The sequence below is a fragment of the Brachycentrus maculatus genome, unplaced genomic scaffold (assembly GCF_059751285.1).
Source record: "Brachycentrus maculatus isolate JH-2025_06_01 unplaced genomic scaffold, ASM5975128v1 h1tg000206l, whole genome shotgun sequence".
Taxonomy (NCBI): Eukaryota; Metazoa; Arthropoda; class Insecta; order Trichoptera; family Brachycentridae; genus Brachycentrus; species Brachycentrus maculatus.
The window spans coordinates 16,705-34,803 of NW_028280957.1; the positions used below are offsets into that span (position 1 = coordinate 16,705).

General features: G+C 36.1%; 2 protein-coding genes across 2 annotated transcripts; one reads left to right on the plus strand and one right to left on the minus strand.

Annotated features, from left to right (window-relative positions):
- Positions 1–379: 379 nt before the first annotated feature.
- Positions 380–9,809, minus strand: LOC148307132 (G patch domain-containing protein 1 homolog). The gene is made up of 10 exons (XM_088263886.1): positions 9,643–9,809; positions 9,317–9,510; positions 8,831–8,972; positions 7,956–8,125; positions 6,656–6,916; positions 5,790–5,963; positions 4,925–5,087; positions 3,395–3,848; positions 1,863–2,063; positions 380–1,555 (listed from the first exon to the last, which is right to left on the minus strand). The coding sequence occupies exons 1-10, from the start codon at positions 9,707–9,709 to the stop codon at positions 511–513; spliced, it is 2,871 nt and encodes a 956-aa protein (XP_088120012.1). The 5' UTR covers positions 9,710–9,809; the 3' UTR covers positions 380–510.
- A 90-nt stretch (positions 9,810–9,899) lies between these two features.
- On the plus strand, positions 9,900–17,585 carry LOC148307133 (serine/threonine-protein phosphatase 2A regulatory subunit B'' subunit gamma-like). The gene is made up of 7 exons (XM_088263887.1): positions 9,900–10,098; positions 10,222–10,564; positions 11,094–11,259; positions 12,564–12,752; positions 13,732–13,868; positions 14,747–14,960; positions 16,426–17,585. Exons 1-7 carry the CDS (start codon positions 10,053–10,055, stop codon positions 16,648–16,650), a joined length of 1,320 nt encoding a protein of 439 aa, XP_088120013.1. The 5' UTR covers positions 9,900–10,052; the 3' UTR covers positions 16,651–17,585.
- Positions 17,586–18,099: the final 514 nt, after the last annotated feature.

Below are 18,099 nucleotides of genomic sequence, written 5' to 3' on the forward strand. Positions count from 1 at the left end.
ATCTAATTCTATTTTAAAATCATTGATAAGTTAATGAAGTAGTCTATAAGTTATAAAGTAGTGTCCCTGTATTGCTACTCAAGTACTGTAAAATATTATACTGAAATGTAAAACGTTGCTTGTAACCTTGTAGTTCTATGTTTTCATTCAAACCCTTATACGCACCCCCCAATGGTGCATAGGGCACTGCATCATACAAACACAGTGTTATCTTGATCGTTAACACACAAAGGAAAGGTGATCAGCCCTCCGCTTCAGGTACCAGTCCAGGGTAATATGGAATAAATATTAGAGTGAAAAAATCACTTATATTTATTTGACCCCCCTGGGAATCGAACCCGGGACCTCCAGAACGGTAGCCGAGCGTGCTGACCATTACACTACGGAGGGTAGTTCTATGTAGGTTACCATTATTGTGTGTTAATTAAAGTTTTAAAAAGATATATGGTGATTTTATAACAAAGTTACATTCTTGTGTTATAAAAATAATTGATTTTAAAAAGAAAAGATTCAATCATCGCTGCTTTTACTTTTGTGTTTTCGCTTTGATTTGTGTTTATGTTCCTTGTGCTTTTTCTTGCTGCTTTTCTTAGATTTCTTGTGTTTGCTTTTTGACTTCTTGGATTTGACTTTGTCCGCCTCGATCCAGCCATCACTGCTGTCACTGGACGAATCCACTTCTACGACTGACAATTTACTGGAATTTTCCACTGGCCCCACAACTTTACTATCTTTCGGTCTAAAAATGTGCTTCTCTGGTAATTTCGGACCGTAATAATCTGAGTTTACATCAGATTCCGGATGGCCTGCATCAATTTTAGAATTAGTAACATTATTTGCATTATCTTTCGGTGTTTGGTTTTTATTTTTATCATTAGATACCTCAGCTTCTTTATTTAAAGTAATTACATCGTCATCATTTCTGGTTGAGCTGTTTTGCCACGAATTCAGCCTGTCGAAGTTCAAATTGGCGAAAATTCCCTTAGGCGGTGATTCATTTCTTAGTACGTTTCTCGGAGGTGATTCAAATGGATTTTTAGATTCTTTCGCGGGTTTTTCTGGATCAGTAACATCTTTTTGTTTAGAATCGTCGTCTTCTGCATCCGATTCACTATCGCTCAAGAAGATGGCTTTGTAGAGGTCTATTTTGTTGAAATTGTCGATCGTTTCTTTGATTTCTTCCGATTCTACATCTTTTTGTTTCTCTGTTACTTTCTGGAATTCCAACTGGACTTTTTTGGTAGCCAAACTTTCTAGTTCCTTTTCTTTTTCTTGTAAAAACAGCTCCGCCACTGTCAAACGTTTCGGTTTGATCGGTTCTTCTGTCTTCTGACTTCCCTCTTTATTTAGCTCTACATCTTTTTCATTTTTCTTTTCAATTGATGTTGGCTTATTAGTATTGAGCAGTGCCCTATTATCGGGACATTTATTTTTTTCGACAGTTTTAGCGCCAGTGTGTTCTCTGAGGAAACTGTTTTTATTGTGTATGGGTGCTTCTAAGTATTCAAATATTGAATAAGTCAGCTTCTTTTTATCTTTTCCTGGCTGCCCGATCCTGAAACATATTTTAAAACTGTAAAATAATGTTTAAAAATAGTAATTTATTAAATTGGCATTTAGTTGAATTACATAATTGTGTCAAACCAATGTCCAACATACATGCCATAACTAGGCGAAACAATTGTCGCAAAATAGATTTTTATGTGTTTTTTCAACAATAAAATACAACTTAGTAGACTCAAAAAATCAGTGATTGATTTAACATTTAATACATAAATTAAAATGGAGTTCTACAAATTAAACGCCAAATCTATAAACAAACTATGAATATGACTGACAATAATATGTAAAAAGTCACTCACTCTCCTTCATGGGGATCCGCAATGTTGAACCTTCGACAGAGCATAGAGTCCGGAACCCATCGCTTGGTCTCCCTGGTGAGTTTCCCAAACATCCCGAGTCTGGCGGCTTCCAGCTTTTCCGGATCAGCATACAGGGAGCTGTCTCTCGGTTGTTTTTCCACTTTCGTTATGTCTTCGTCCGGACGCGCAGCAGAGACAAATCTATGAAAAAGAAAATCCACATGGTTCTTTATATTATATATTTTAAAAATACACACCTTTATATTTAAATTTCTCACTATTCGTAGGCCAAAACAGCCCGTTATTAAAAATAGGAATCATTGGAAGTTGTGTAAGAGTAGGTATGAACCTAGAAACTTAGACTCAAAATCGCAACACTAAAAACGGGACCACAACCCAACTTTCATTAATGTTATGTATATAGCGGATATCATGGATCGCGTGACAAGACTCAAGTGGCAATGTGCGGGACATGTTGCAAGGTATGACCCCACAAAATGGACCCCTTTCACTTTTGAGATGGAGACCTTGGGAGAAAAAAAGAGGCGTCTGAAAACCTCAAAAAAGATAATCCAACGACATAGCTGCTGTGGGGGATAGGCTAAAAAGAATACAAGGCTGAGATAATCATTTTCGATAAAATAAAGATAGGTGTGTTGAGATGGTTTGGACGTGTGAAACGAATGAGAAGGGGAAGAATGGTAAAACAATTTTATGAGGCTAATGTACTTGGAAATAGAAGCATAAGAAGACCGTGGAAAACGATTTTTCAAGTATTTGAAATACTAGAAAGTAGTTAGGAGAGGAGTCGTAATAATCACCGTCAACATACGCATTTAAAAAAAATTGGTGTTTGAAAATGATGCAGAATGCATATAAATATGTGGCACAATAGAACTTTAGAAAAAGCGATATTTACCAAGTAAAACTCGAAATAAAAATGGATATATATTACCAGAAAATAACTGGCGAATCAATTAATTCAAATAACAAAGACCAAGAAAATCTCGACATAATAAAGTATTTCAAAAGCTTGAATGTGGTCAGATCAGAAGTCGGAATAATTGGCGCGCATGTTTGAGGAGATGCATAAATCGCTCACTCCTTTCAACAATGTCATATATCAAAAAAAATTCAGGAGATCGTTTTTAAAGTTTAAGAATATAATAAAATGTATAAAAAATAAATACCAAGCTACTTACTGCACTTCTTACTGTGCAACAGATCATTTTAGGTTAAACCTGAAGGTTTTTTATCCATTTGAAAAATATTGAGTATATTTAAAAAAAATAATTAAACAATACTTTTTCTTCATAATGCAAAAATAACACGTTCTGCCCTATAGAGGGTAAATATTAAGTTAAAATATGCCGCTTTTGCTGGGATATAGTACATTTTTTGGGCATTCCGAAAACATGCACACCTGAAAATTGACGATTTTTTAAATATGTGATGTTTTTGAAAGGAGTGAGCGAAATGTGAAAAAGCGAAGATTGTTGACTAGTTATTTATAATCTTATATTTTACATTACCTTTCATTCATCAATCCCGTAAGCGGCTTGTATAACTTGAAAGATCTCTCAAACTCCGATAATTCCCGTACCCGCTCCCACTCCGTTAGTCGTGACTTCTCTCCGCTAACCGACAGATCCTCGCTCGTCACATCCCGTCCGGAACATCGCAACTCCACGTACTTCTCATATCGCGACTGCTTGGTCGGGTTCGCCACAAACGGTTTGAAAGCGGCCGTCTTTTCGTCATCACTTTTCTCGGTGTCTTTGGCCTGACCGGGATCTGTTACGAAGCTGACATTCCTCCCGGTAATCGCCGCTATTCTCTCTTCGTAGGTTTTGGATATTGTAACTTTATTGTCGCTTTTTTCAGGTTGTTGATCGGTCGAAACAGTTTCCTTTGCAGGACTCTCCGATATTGTTTCACCCAATAACGCACCTCGATGCCTCGCACTCAAATCATGGCGACCCAAACCTACGAAACAAAACAAAAATATATCAAAATATGGAATTTTTAATAAATATGCAATTATTAAACCATGACACAGTGATCAATTTTTTTTTAATAAGTATAATGTCCGCCTCCGTAGTGTAATGGTCAGCACGCTCGGCTACCGTTCTGGAGGTCCCGGGTTCGATTCCCAAGGGGGGTAAAATAAATATAAGTGATTTTTTCACTGTAATATTTATTCAATATTATCATGGACTGGTACCTGAAGCGGAGGGCTGATCACCTTTCCTTCGTGTGTAAACGATCAAGATAACACTGCGTTTATATGACACAGTGCCCTATGCACCATTGGGGTGCGGATAAGGGTTTAAAAAAAAAATAATAATAATAATTCATTCAAAATATTATTACCTTCGTAAGCGTGAAATTTATGTAGGTAATAATAAGACACAATAGCAAGATATTTTTATTTTTTTTAGAAGTTTGAAAAGGGTCTCATGTGAGGCTTAACACTTAGATAGTAAAAGAGAAATACTTGTGTTTTTTATAATTTATAAAAATTATTAAATTTCATACTATGTCTGTGACCCTAAGCGGCTCATTATTAGAAATAGGTATCAAATTATGGTAGAGTGGGCTCAAACCGAGAAACTCTGACTCAAGAGTCCGTGACACTAACCACGGGACCACAACCCAACACTCTTTGATCTTGTGTTTCTATGAATGTGTATATTATTTATAGTGTGTTATTGGCGATGTGTGTGTCGTTTAGCTGGGAGGTATTTTTTTGAGAAAAAATTGTTTTAACATATAGACGTTTGGCTCTCATGCATTTTTATTTGTTGAATGTGGAATCCTCTGCAGAATATATAAGTGATATGTCTCAGAACATTGAGTATTATTTTAAATATGTAAAAAAAAATATGTGTGAGCGAGTATCTCGCAAAATACATAGTAAGTTCACAGAGGTTCAGCGCAACTAAAAATATGTATTAATTAGAAATGTATAGAAATTGTAAAAAAAAATAGCTATTTATGTAAATAAATAAAATAGTACATAGTAAAAATAAAATTAAAAACAATTGCATTTTACAACTTGCCTCTGTCCCTAATTTCCGGAGCAGTTCCCGAAGTTCCTTCACCGAGTGGACTGAATCTGGAAGGTCTAATGACAGAAGGGACAAAATCACGAGGCAATACTGGAGGCGGGTATACTTTAACAGGAGTGACCTTACTGCTAGCGGGTACGAAATCGGACAATACCTGTAAAAATACAATGACAAAAAATGTAAAGTTTTCAACGTATTGAGAAAATGTTGAAAACATGTTTTCAAAATGTTTGTAAATAAATTGTCTGGTCAAATTACAAGTTAAAATAATAAAATGAAAAGGATATGTTCTGGCGTTTGTCTTATATGTGATTATAATCCAGGATTCGGACCTCACATACAAATAAAAGAGTTTCTGCTCAATAAAAAAGCTTCTTCATCTCACCAATAGAGAAATCTATGAAGAAGCTGAAGAAGATTCAAGTACAATGTTTCGAAATTGGATCATATATATAGAACTTCAAAGAATTTGAGTAGTGTGGTTGTCAATCGTGGGTAGAATTGGTGAATGTCACACGTGTGTAAAGTGATCACTTAAATCAGCCTATGCCCTAGGTCGTTAGCCCTGTAAATGCCCAGACTTCCATATTCTTTCATTAATTGATTCCGCAGTCACTTTGTGGTAAAATCTTTCCATTTTTAATAAATGATTTACTTAGTAAATACCACTATTTCTTAAAATCTGCTGTGACACGTGTTTCGATGCATTCCGCATCATTTCAAACACCGTACGGTGTAAAACGTTAATCAAAAATTCCATATTCTTCTTCATGTATGTTGAGTTTTCGGTTTATACTTAAATTTTGTTTCATCACAAGACTTATATACTTTTGCCGTATATAAATATTTCACTTACAGATCTGTATGATACCGGAGGTTGTTTCGACTTGGATGCGCTTCGATTTTTGTCACTCGCCTTTCCCAAATTATCCAGCGCAAAGTCATAATTCGACAGGTCTTCTCTGGCGTAGATATCTTCGTCTTCTTCTTCCATCGCCCCTACTCCAAAGGCCTGCCCCCTTATTGACACCTAAAACATAAAAAAATTATAGGTGCCTAAACTTGAGATGTCCGCCTTCGTAGTGCAATGGTCAGTACACTTGGCTACAGTATTGGAGAAGAACACACAAAGAAGTTTATACTTATAACCCTTATCCGCACCCAATGGTGCATAGGGCACTGCATCGTATTGACGCAGTGGTATCTTGATCGTTACTTACATGAAGGCAAGGTTATCACTCTTGCGCTTCAGAAACCAGTCCAGGGTAATATTAAATAAATATCAGTGTAAAATCACTAATATTTATTTTCACCCCCCCCTGGGAATCAAACATTCAATAACTGATGCTGAAAAAATACTATTTGCAAAGCCGAAAATATACTATTGACTTACGAAAATAAAACAGTTAAAAAACAAAAGTATTTTTTTAAATTCTATTCAGGTTTTTTTTTAAAAATACATTTGCATCTGAAACATTTATTCTTCTTAGAATTCTAGCCTACGAATGGTTATGCAGATTGGGAGGACGGTATCTTTACTCGGTCGTTTCTATTTGCGTATTGACCTCTTAATCCTGCATTCATTGTTTTCCCGCATTCATAGATTATTTTAATAGGTCCCTTTAAAAACGATGGATAGAGGTTTCACTTTATATGATTTATGTATGTAATATGTTTTGAAATAAAAAAAAATAAAAATAAAATTAATTTTTATTACCATACCTTTTTTCCTTTATCACTGGTGACAAGATGGCTTCCTCTCCATTCTCCCGTCGCTCCCGTGTCTGATTCTTGAAAGGCGCCGAGAACTGAGTGTCTGCTCAAGCCGGAATATCCCAGCCCGAAGCAGTTGGTCTTCGGCTCTGCCATGTATGGCTCCAAGTCATCCGGTTCGAATAACAACTCCGAATACTCCTCATCTCCTTCAGAACTCTCATTGCTCTCCGGATCGGCTGGTTGTTCCTCTAACTCCATCGAAGTGCTCTGTAGTAATGCAATATCGGTTATGAAAAACAAATTTACATTTTAAACTACCTTGGAAAATTAGACTTAAAAATTGAAATGTAAAAATATAGCATTTCGCTCACTCCTTTCAAGAACGTAATAAATCAAAAACTTGATTTTTCATGAGAATGTTTTTAAAGTTTAAAAATATACTGCAATGTATTAAAAATAAATATCAAGCCACTTACTGAACTTTTCACTGTGCAACAGATCTTTTTAAGTAAAACCTGAAGCTTTTTTTCTCCATTTGAAAAATATGTACTTCATTTAAAAAAAAAATTATTATACAATGCCTTTTCTTCAAAATGCAAAAACAACACTTTCTGCCATGTAGCGGGTAAATATTAAGTTAAAAATATGCTTCCTTTGCTGGGATATAGTACATTTTTTGGGCATTCTGAAAACATACACAACTGAAAATTGATGATTTTTTATTTATGACGTTCTTGAAAGGAGTGAGCGATTTGTACAGGGTTGTCTGGTGGCAGAATTAGGATTTTAAATTTAAATAAAAAATAAACTGCAAACTGCATTTATTTCAATAACTATTACAAAAAAGAGAAGTGCGGATTTAATTCCTAAAAAATTATTTCGTCTAAATGTAGACCGTCACGTCGGACACACTCTTCGAATCTGGGCTCAGTATTCCGTGCCACTCGCTGGAGAAGTGACGTCGGGGTGCCATTAACTTCGCAAATGATATTTTCTTTTAGTGCAGAGATGTCGCGAGGCAGGTTTCATACACTTTACTATGTAAACGACCCATGGCTGAGGCCCAGCACATTGTGACACAGGTGTTTGAAAATTAAGCAAATTGCATCTAAACACGTGTCACAATAGAATTTAAGAAATAGTGGTATTTACCAAGTAAAACTTTTATTTTATTTGTTATCAGTAATAATAGACTTATTTATTGCTAAATTAACACACGGTAAGTATCTCAATTTTTTTGTAAAACCCCACAAAACAACTGGTTTATCAGATGACAATAAGAAAGATGCCAAACTGGAATACTCACTCTAAACTCTTTGGGTATATGGCAGGAATACACTTTTTTGGTCTTCTTCCTCTCTTTCCTCGTCACCTTCTCTCCGATACCCTTGCCCGGCCTCCAGCCCATACTTCGGAGTATCTTCATGGCGGCCGTTTCGTGTACAGGTTCCAATAGTACTTGCAGCACGGGCTGACCTGTGAAAGGAATGATAAAATTAATATATGACGCGAATGTAGATGGAAATAGAAGCAGAAAAATTACGAGGTAAACTTAGCATGATCAAGTACAGGTAAACCTTGTTTTGCGCCCATTCGATTTACACCGATTCACAAGTGCGGAGGTTGGTGCCGGCCACGGGTTTTCCTTTTCAAGAATTAGAAGAGTTGATAAAGCAATCAGATCACACTCAATCAGAAAATCTCAAAGAGGAGGATGAGAATGAAAACGATAGGAAAATCATAAAAAATGGCCAACTCGTAGCCTTTCTTCCATAAAAAGTTTGACAGATGAGTTCTGTGATATAGATGGGGATTTTAATTGAAACGCAAATGTTAAAAGAAGCGTTACGGCTGCCGTTCACCCTTATGCTATGATTCTGCAAGAAATGAAGCAACAATCAAAGCAAATGATACTTTTTAATTTGTTATTGTTGCTCATATTGTCTATTATATTTATGTTCGTTTTATGCCAAAAAAATTAAGCCAGTGTCTCTCGGAATGGAACCCCTGCATAAAATGAGATATACCTGTACTTGAAATATATGGACTTATATTTTATAGGCGGACTATTTTATTTTATTAGTAAATCCATATAATTGACCTCTCATTTTCATTAAAGTACACTTTATATTGTTGGCAATAAAATTAATGTTGCCCTCAAAAAAAAATATGTAAACTAACCGGGAATAGGGCCATCATGAAACTGCGCCTGTCTTTTTCTTTTGTTTCCTCCAAATTCGTTTGTCGGCCGAACTTCTCTCGGAGCTATGCCAAACTCACTTCTGTCCTCATCGTCCATAAAGTCTTCGGGTTTTTGGAATTGCTGTAAAAATTGAAGAGAAGAACATAAAATGTGGCATAACAACACTGCACAATAAATCAATGTCAAATACCCTAATATATTTCAACACCGGTTGTAAAAATCAGTTATATTTATTTGACGCCCCCCTGGGGGGTTGTCAAATAAATATAACTGATAAAAAAATAAAAGTAATTTTTCACTTTAAGTGACTATAAGTGATTTTTCACCCCCCCCCCCCCCCTCCCTGGGAATCGAGCCCGGGACCTCCAATACGGTAGCCGAGCGTCCTGACCATTGCACTACGGAGGCGGACAAAAATAATATAAATAAATAAAATAAAATAACACAAGTTTGTAATGACTTACAGCTTTCTGAATTCGGTCCGAGCGGGAACTCTTAAACGTGGAAGGAGTCCATCCCTCAGGAACGGCCACCGTATTCCCATGGCCGGCTGAAAAACCACCAGTGAAGGCCCCATGAAATCGCCGTTTACCATTGGCATCCAAGGCGTACTGCTCGCTGACATCTTGATATGACGACTTCTTCTTCGGCACATCATCTGAAACACGTCACACCTTGTCAAAGAATCCTTGGAATAATTTATATAGCAAAAAATAGGCATTGAAATCATTGAAAACGACAGTCAATCAATTGTACTACTTCACAATATTCATTTAATAATTTGACTCACCTTCGTCATAAGGATCTAAAGGAGTTCCATATCTACAATAGTTTTCATCGTCAGAATCGTCACTCATGTTATATGTTTTGTTTTTAATTTATCTCGGACTTTTAAGTATAACCTTAAAAATATGTTTACAACGAAACGTCAAAATTACACTTCCATAGACAAAATACAGATTGCGCATTTGTCAACCCACTATAGAAAAATTGAGTAGGTACCTTATCAGAACAGAATATGCGCAACAAATATTTCTTTTTGTTTCTATGGATACCGAACTTCAAAAAGAAAACATAACCATGAAAATAGTTGACGTATCATTTGTTTATTTTTAAACAAAATAATATATCATTTCAAACAAATATCACTAGAAATATTTAATTTATGATATTGAAAAACCCTGAAGCTCTCAACCAAGAATGGATTTGAAAGCTAGGCTGCGGAAATACATTAAGAAGCTTGAAGGTTTGTTATTCGAATTGAATAAAACTATTTTCGCGCAAATGCGTGTAACAAGTATTTTTACTTTTGCAACAATTATGAATTACATATGTAAACAAGTATATTTAAATTAATTTTGTATTTCAGACTCTCCGGATTTTGTGCCTCCCGAAAAACGGTTAGAAATAGAGACCGCAGAATTCAATCAAAATTACAAGCCAAACTTGCCAGCCCCTGAGGAATCTTACAAGGCCATCCCTAAATTCTATCACAAATTACCCGAGGAGAATGAATTTCTGGGCCGCAAGCTCAGAGAAGAATCCCGGTCGATGTTTCTTCAGGAGAAAAGTGAGGAATTGGTGGAAAATGCTGAACTGAAGCAGTTCTGGTCACTTCTAGACAAGGGGGACATGTTCACATGTGCCGAAGACCAGTACCTAACATACACCGAGTTTAAAAAGCTCAGAGACAAAGTGGAACCGAAGTTCAAGTAATGATTATCCCTTATTTTGTTTTTTTTTTTTTATTTGTTCAGTTTATTAATGAGATTATTTCCTCGATTGATTTGGCATCACTTTGTGGTTATATCATCGAAACACGTGTCACAGTAGATTTCAAGAAATAGTGGTATTTGCCAAGTAAAACTATAATTAAAAATTGATAGATTTTACCACAAACTAACGTCCTAATCAATTAATGAAAATTGTGAAATAGTGCATCTTATAAACGCAGTGTTATATCGATCATTAACACACGAAGGAAAGGTGATCAGCTCCGCTTCGGATACCAGTCCAGGGTTATATTGAATAAATATTCAAGTGAAAAAATCACTTTACTATTATTTGACCCCCCCGGGGATCGAACCCGGGACCTCTAGTACGGTAGCCGAGCGCGCTGAGGAGGCGAATGGTTAAACACATATATACAAAGAATATAAATTTACGAGAAAGTAACTGCCGAATCAATTAATGACAGTTTTATCAATTGAATTTTCTCTCATTTCAAATCACGTTTTGTAGGCCTTTCCTCACGGCAACAGTGTTTGGAAAACTGCAGCGAGAACATCCCGGATGTGTGGCCGTGGATTCCCTATTCAACTATGTGATGCGGAAATCCTGGTACAAGCAGAGCAGGATCAGATTATCCGTGTACGACCCCACGGGACAAGGCTACCTGAGGGAGCAAGTGAGTTTGTGAATTTATTCACCGGCAATTCTCTATTGGCAATAAGCCATATTTACCCATCAACCGACTGGTTGAAAACCGAATATGTGTGCCGTTGATGGACGTCTTCGGACTGCAGGGATCTTACATTTCTACAGGCAGTGCTTGCCTTCCATGTCTGGCAATATTCACTCATTTATCTTACTTAGTATTATCATTTAGTACTGGCAGTACACAACGAAATCCTGGTTCCAACTCTAATGTATGGAAGTGAAACATGGAGTTGGCAAAAGAAGGATGAAAATAGACTGAGTGCAATCTCTCAGAAGAATGTGCGACAAAACGATGCATGATAGATGTTCGAATAGTGAAATAAGAAAGGAATGCAACGCTGAGATAAGCATTATCGATAAAATTAAGAAAGGTGTGTTGAGATGGTTTGCACATGTAGAACGAATGAGTGAGGAAAGAACGGTAAAAGAAATTTATGAGGCTAATGTTATTGGAAAAAGGAACAGAGGAAGACTGAGAAAAACATGACACAATCAGGTATGCCAAATACTTGAAAGTGGTCAGGTTAGGAGTCGTAACAATCGGCGGGTATGTATGAGGAGATGCATGAACGTGGAAGAGGCGAAGAATGTTTGCAAAGACAGAGTGGTGTGGCGCTCTATTCTCTCTGCCTACCCCTGCGGTGAAGCGGCGTGATGGTTAGTTAGTTAGTTTAATTCTCTATTGGCAATAAGCCAAATTTACCGATCAACCGGCTGGTTGAAAACCGATTATGTGTGCCGTTGATGGACGTCTTCGGACTGCAGCGATCTTATATTTCTACAGGCAGTCCTTGCCTTCTAAATCTGGCAACACTCACTCATATATCGCTCACTCTTTTCAAGAACGTCATAAATAAAAAATAAAGTCAGTTTAAAAATATAATATAATTTATTCAAAATAAATATCAAGCCACTTATTAAACTTCTTACTGTGCAACAGATCTTTTTAGGTAAAACCTAAAGGTTTTTTCTCCATTTGAAAAATATTAGTATATTTAAAAAAAAAAATAAACAAAACCTTTTCCTCAAAATGCAAAAACAACACTTTTTGCCCTGTAGCGGGTAAATATTAATTTAAAAATATGCCGCTTTTTCTGGGATATAGTACATTTTCTGGGCATTCTGAAAACATACACAACTGAAAATTGATGATTTTTTATTTATGACGTTCTTGAAAGGAGTGAGCGATATGCTCCACATTCCTCATTTTATCTGTTTTTCTTCTAGATTCTGCCATTGCGAGGCTCGATTAATAAGTTTATTTTGTTTCAGGACCTTGACAATTACATCAAAGACCTAGTGCCGACTCTGCCAGCGCTAGAAGCTCTGACTCCGTCATTCGGCAGCTTCTACGTCTGCACGGCTTCCAGGAAGTTCCTGTTCTTTCTGGATCCACTCCGGACGTGCAGAGTGAGGATAATCAACATCCTGGCTTCCAACTTCCTCGAAGACATGATCGAGGTACAATGAATCAGTAATGGGCGATTGAATTTAAAACACATTTTTGGGTACAGTATCACATTGCCTAGTCAAATTTTTCGCATCTGGTTTGGGTCCGTTAGGGTTGCTTAGCCAATTTGACGCACTTTAAACACATTTTTAAAATATATTAATCTTCTTCTTCTTCTTCTTTTTGTAGATCCTAGGGATCTGTTTGTGCCTCCGCATGTCGCTCTTGGGATGTTGACTCCCAGCTGTCTTTCCATCTTTTCGGAGGTCTGCCTGGGGGTCTGCGTCCTTCAGGGTTACCTTGAAGGGCGATACGTAGAAGTCTGTCCTCTGACATTCTATATAAATGAGATAATGAATTATATTTAGTAATTATTTCAAAAACACAGAATTCTACTGTCAAAACTTTTTTTTTCATTTGAACTGAAGCAAAAGTTATTTAGAGTTTTTTTTTTTAAATCACGTTTGTTTTTTGGAGTAGGTAAAAACATCCGATTCCGAAGTGTAATGGTCAGCACACTCGGCTACCGTTCTGGAGGTCCAGGGTTCGATTCCCAAGGGGGGTAAAATAAATATAAGTGATTTTTTCACTGTAATATTTATTCCATATTACCATGGACTGGTACCTGAAGCAGAGGGCTGATCATCTTTCCGTCATGTGTAAACGATCAAGATAACACTGCGTTTATATGACACAGTGCCCTATGCACAATTGGAGTGCGGATAAGGGTTTGAATTGAAATAAATATATTTATAGTGATTTTAAAACAAAGTTACATTTCAATTATAAAATGGAAAATCACAAAGTTAGTGCTTCAAATATAAATTATAAAAATATTTTTTTTCTAGGGTTACTAAGGTTACTAAGGTTACTAAGGGTTTTATTATATTATCATTTAAAACATCACTGGCTAATTGAACATCGCCAGTATAATGTTAGACTTTGTTTATTTATTGTTTGCATATTGAAGGCTTTTATTGTTACCAACAGTTGCGGGAAGAAGATCTGTCGATGGAAATTCAGGAGAAGAACTGGTTCTCGGCTACATCAGCCCTGAGAGTTTACGGCCAGTACTTAAATCTTGACACCAACCAGAATGGCCTACTGAGCCTTGACGAACTACAAGGGTAAGTATTTATATATTTTATTGCCATTTAATTTTGTAGAAGTTAACACATTTCGGAAAGGAGTTGTTTAGGCTTTTTTTTTACTCCATATTTATAATTTGTATTTGAAACACCGACTTTGTGATTTTCCATTTTATAATTGAAATGTAACTTTGTTTTAACCTTTTCCACTCTGACCATTTTTTTCTCATAACTGATCAGCTGCTCTGATTAAAAAAAATGCGACGTTTTTCTACCATTTAAATAAATATTTTGGTTCCCTAATTTTGGGACACTCTGTCTGGCAATTCGTATGACCATGTTATTTAAGATTAACTGTATTTATCTGAAATATTTTTTAGTAGATTATACTTGGGTGATATACGAGAGAAATCAGTGATTAAAGTTATACCTGCGCCGGGCCAGACATTGTGGCCCACGGAGCAGCCTACTAGAATCATACGGGCCAGAATGTCTGGCCTACAGAGTGGTAAGAGTAAAAAACTATAGTGATTTCAAAACAATGTTACATTTTAATTATAAAATGTTGTTCAATTAAAACGGATGTGTTTTTCAACAATAAAATACAACTTAGTTTACTCAAAAATCAGTGTTTGATTTTAACATTTATTATATAAAAAATAAATACATTCAATATGTAATTCCTCCTTTTCTGCCTTTGAAATGAGGCCGGCGCAGAAGGTAAAAATACCCTTCCCATCCTTAAGCATCAATCAACTAAACGGGTAGAAATGCCTTTCCCGTCCTAAGTGTGTTAAGTAAGGTACATTAAAACAAGTTCCATGGTCTAGAGTAAGATGGAAACAAGAAACATTTATTCATAAACATATCATAGTTGTGCTTGACATGTGGACTGACGCGGAGTGTTGTGCGGGCAGGTACGGGTCAGGCACGCTGACGCGCACGTTCCTGGCGCGGGTGTTCCAGCAGTGCCTGACGTACGAGGGGGAGATGGACTACAAGTCCTTCCTGGACCTCGTGCTCGCGCTGGAGAACCGCAAGGAGCCGCAGAGCCTGCAGTACCTCTTCAGGGTGCTGGACATCCATCACGCCGGCTACCTGGACAGCTTCACCCTCAACTACTTCTTCAAGGTCATATTGCACTCGCAGAAACAACTGCTCGACTTTCAACCTAATCGTATTCATATCTATTGAGATGGCTTGGACATGCGGACGAATGAGTGAGGAAAGAACGGGCAGACAAATATATGAGATAAACTTTTTCTTAAAATCTATTGTGGCACGTGTTTTGACACCGTACTGTATTTGAAAATGATGCGGAATAGATCGAAACAGGTGTTAGAATAGATTTTAAGAAATACTGGTATTTTTTCAAACAAGAAAAATCAACATTTTCTTCTCATTATTGACTGTATTTTTGTTTTTTTATTTTTGTCATATTTCATGCTTTCAAAATCTGTAAATTAGACTATTAATCTTTAAATGTAAATTTTAAGGATTTATCTTTCAAACTTTATAAAATAAAACAACTTTGTTTTTAACCACTTTTTTCATTGGTACATTTATTCTCCAACTGGTTTCGACAAGAACCTTGTCATCATCAGGGTTTATCATGTACTCTTTTTTTTAATAATTCTGTTCAAGGCAAAATATCAGGCCTTCAACAAGTCTTCTTGTACCACTTTCGATAAGTCAGAATTCTCCATTATTTCTCGGATAATAAATACCCTTGCTTTCTATAACTGGTACATTTGTGAATAAACTTTCTATAACATGTATATTTCGAAACCGGTTGGAGAAAAAATGTACCAATAAAAAAATGGTTAAAAAGGGTTGTTTTATTTTATAAAGTTTATAAAATGTGCCACAAAGTATCTGCGAAAAACATACAAGAAATTAATCTTTCAGATTCAATTATAATATTGCTCTAGTATCCTAATTTTTTCAACGAACTATCCATCTCGCTGCTTCTGCAGGGGTAAGCAGAGAGAATAGAATGCCACACCAATCTGTCTTTGGAAACAATCTCCACCTCTTTCACATCCATGCATCTCCTCATATAAACCCGCCAATTATTCCGACTGCTGACCTGACTAATTTCTAGAATTTGAATACTTGATAGAGCCAAGTTTTTCATTATCCTTCCTCTGCTTCTATTACCAACCACATTCTCCTTACATTTTTTTTTATCTGAAGAACAATTTCAGAAATAATAATAATAATAATAAAACCCTTATCCGCACCCCAATGGTGCATAGGGCACTGTGTCATATTAACGCAGTGTTATCTTAATCGTTTACACATGAAGGAAAGGTGATCAGCCCTCCGCTTCAGGTACCAGTCCAGGGTAATATTGAATAAATATTACAGTGAAAAAATCACTTATATTTATTTTACCCCCCTTGGGAATCGAACCCGGGACCTCCAGAACGGTAGCCGAGCGTGCTGACCATTACACTACGGAGGCGGACAAATATGATTTCAGAAATAGTAGAACATTAACTCATTTTGAGTATTTTTAGTTTTCTCAGTATGCTTACGAAAATAGTATATCATTATTAGCGAAATAAATATATAAATTGATCTCTTCCTGCAGGCGATTCAGGAGCAGATGGAAATTCACGGGCCCGTCGTGTTCGAAGACGTGAAGGATGAGATATTCGACATGGTGAAACCCGCGGACCCGACCAAGATAACACTGCAGGACCTCATCAACTCTGGCCAAGGCAGCACCGCCATCAGCATACTCATAGAACTGCAGTGCTTCTTGGCCTATGAGCACAGAGAAGCGAATGCTCCTATCCCACAAACTATGGATTGAATCTGAAGTACAACATTTTGAGCGTATCCAAATGCTTGTTCACAAATCTGGATTATTTCCGTTTAGTTATTTTTTACATTTTTAATTTAAGTTTTACTTAGTAAATACCTCTATTTCTTCAAATATATTGTGACACGTGTTTCGATGCATTCCTCATCATTTTCAAACACCGTATTTACTAAGTAAAAATTTAATTAAAAATGGATAGATTTTACCACAAAGTGACTGCTGAATGAATTCATGAAGTTATTTTTTACATTTTTGACTTCTCAACATAGAAGATTCGAATTTTTCATACAAATAGAAGGAGTCTTTGCTTAATTAAAGCTTTTCTTATTCCAACATAGATGGCTGTTGTGATCTCACATGTACTGTGCACAAGTTTGATCAATAAATCTCCATTCATTTTTAGACCCTCATCCACACCCTATGATGCATAGGGCACTGCATCATATAAACGCAGTGTTGTCTTGATCGTTAACACATGAAGGAAGGATCATCACCCTCCACTTCAAGTATCAGTCCAGGGTAATATTGAATAAATATTCAAGTAAAAAAAATCACTCATATTTATTTGACCCCCCCTCCCTAGGAATTGAATCCGGGACCTCCAGTACGGTAGCTGAGCGTGACACTACGGAGGCGGACAGAAAACAATATATTTAGTTCCGAAAATTGAGTAGTGTGGTTGTCAATCATGGGTAGAATTGGTGAATGTTACACGTGTGTAGAGTGATCAAGCCTGTTGGTCGCAAGCCCTGTAAATGCCCAGACTTCCATATTCTTCTTCGTCTGTATTGAGATGTCAAAATGTAAAATCTGAAGCAATTTATCCAATGCGCTTGAAATAGTCTGTCAGAAAAATTAATCAATATTTTTGTGTTTTCTGTTAGTATATAGAATTGTAAATAAATACACATATATTTTGTAACAAATGTATATTTTAAAAACATAATAATAATAATTGATAAGAAAAATTTTAAAAAAGATGATTTATTTTAATGCTTTCGATGATTTCGTGAGTTGGATGACACTCTTACATGTAAAGGGATTGTTTTAGATTAGTTATTATTACCAAGGCCACAGATTAAAAAAAAAAATTATAAAATCATAATAACTTCCTGCGCCTGTCAGTTCCCACTCACAGTGTGAACTACTCAGGACGGGGCCTGGAAACTCTATAGAAACTGTTTAGTAAAAGAACTATAGTTTGCAAGTCAACCAGTAAAATGGTCTTAGAGATAATTATGTGTTGATGTAAATTATAAATAACACACTTCGCTCACTCCTTTCAAGAACTTCATAAATAAAAAAACTTGATTTTTCAGGAGAGCGTTTTAAAAGTTTAAAAATATAACACAATGTTTTAAAAATAAATATCAAGCCACTTATTGAACTTTTTCTGTGCAACAAATATTTTTAGGTAAAACCTGAAGGTTTTTTCTCCAT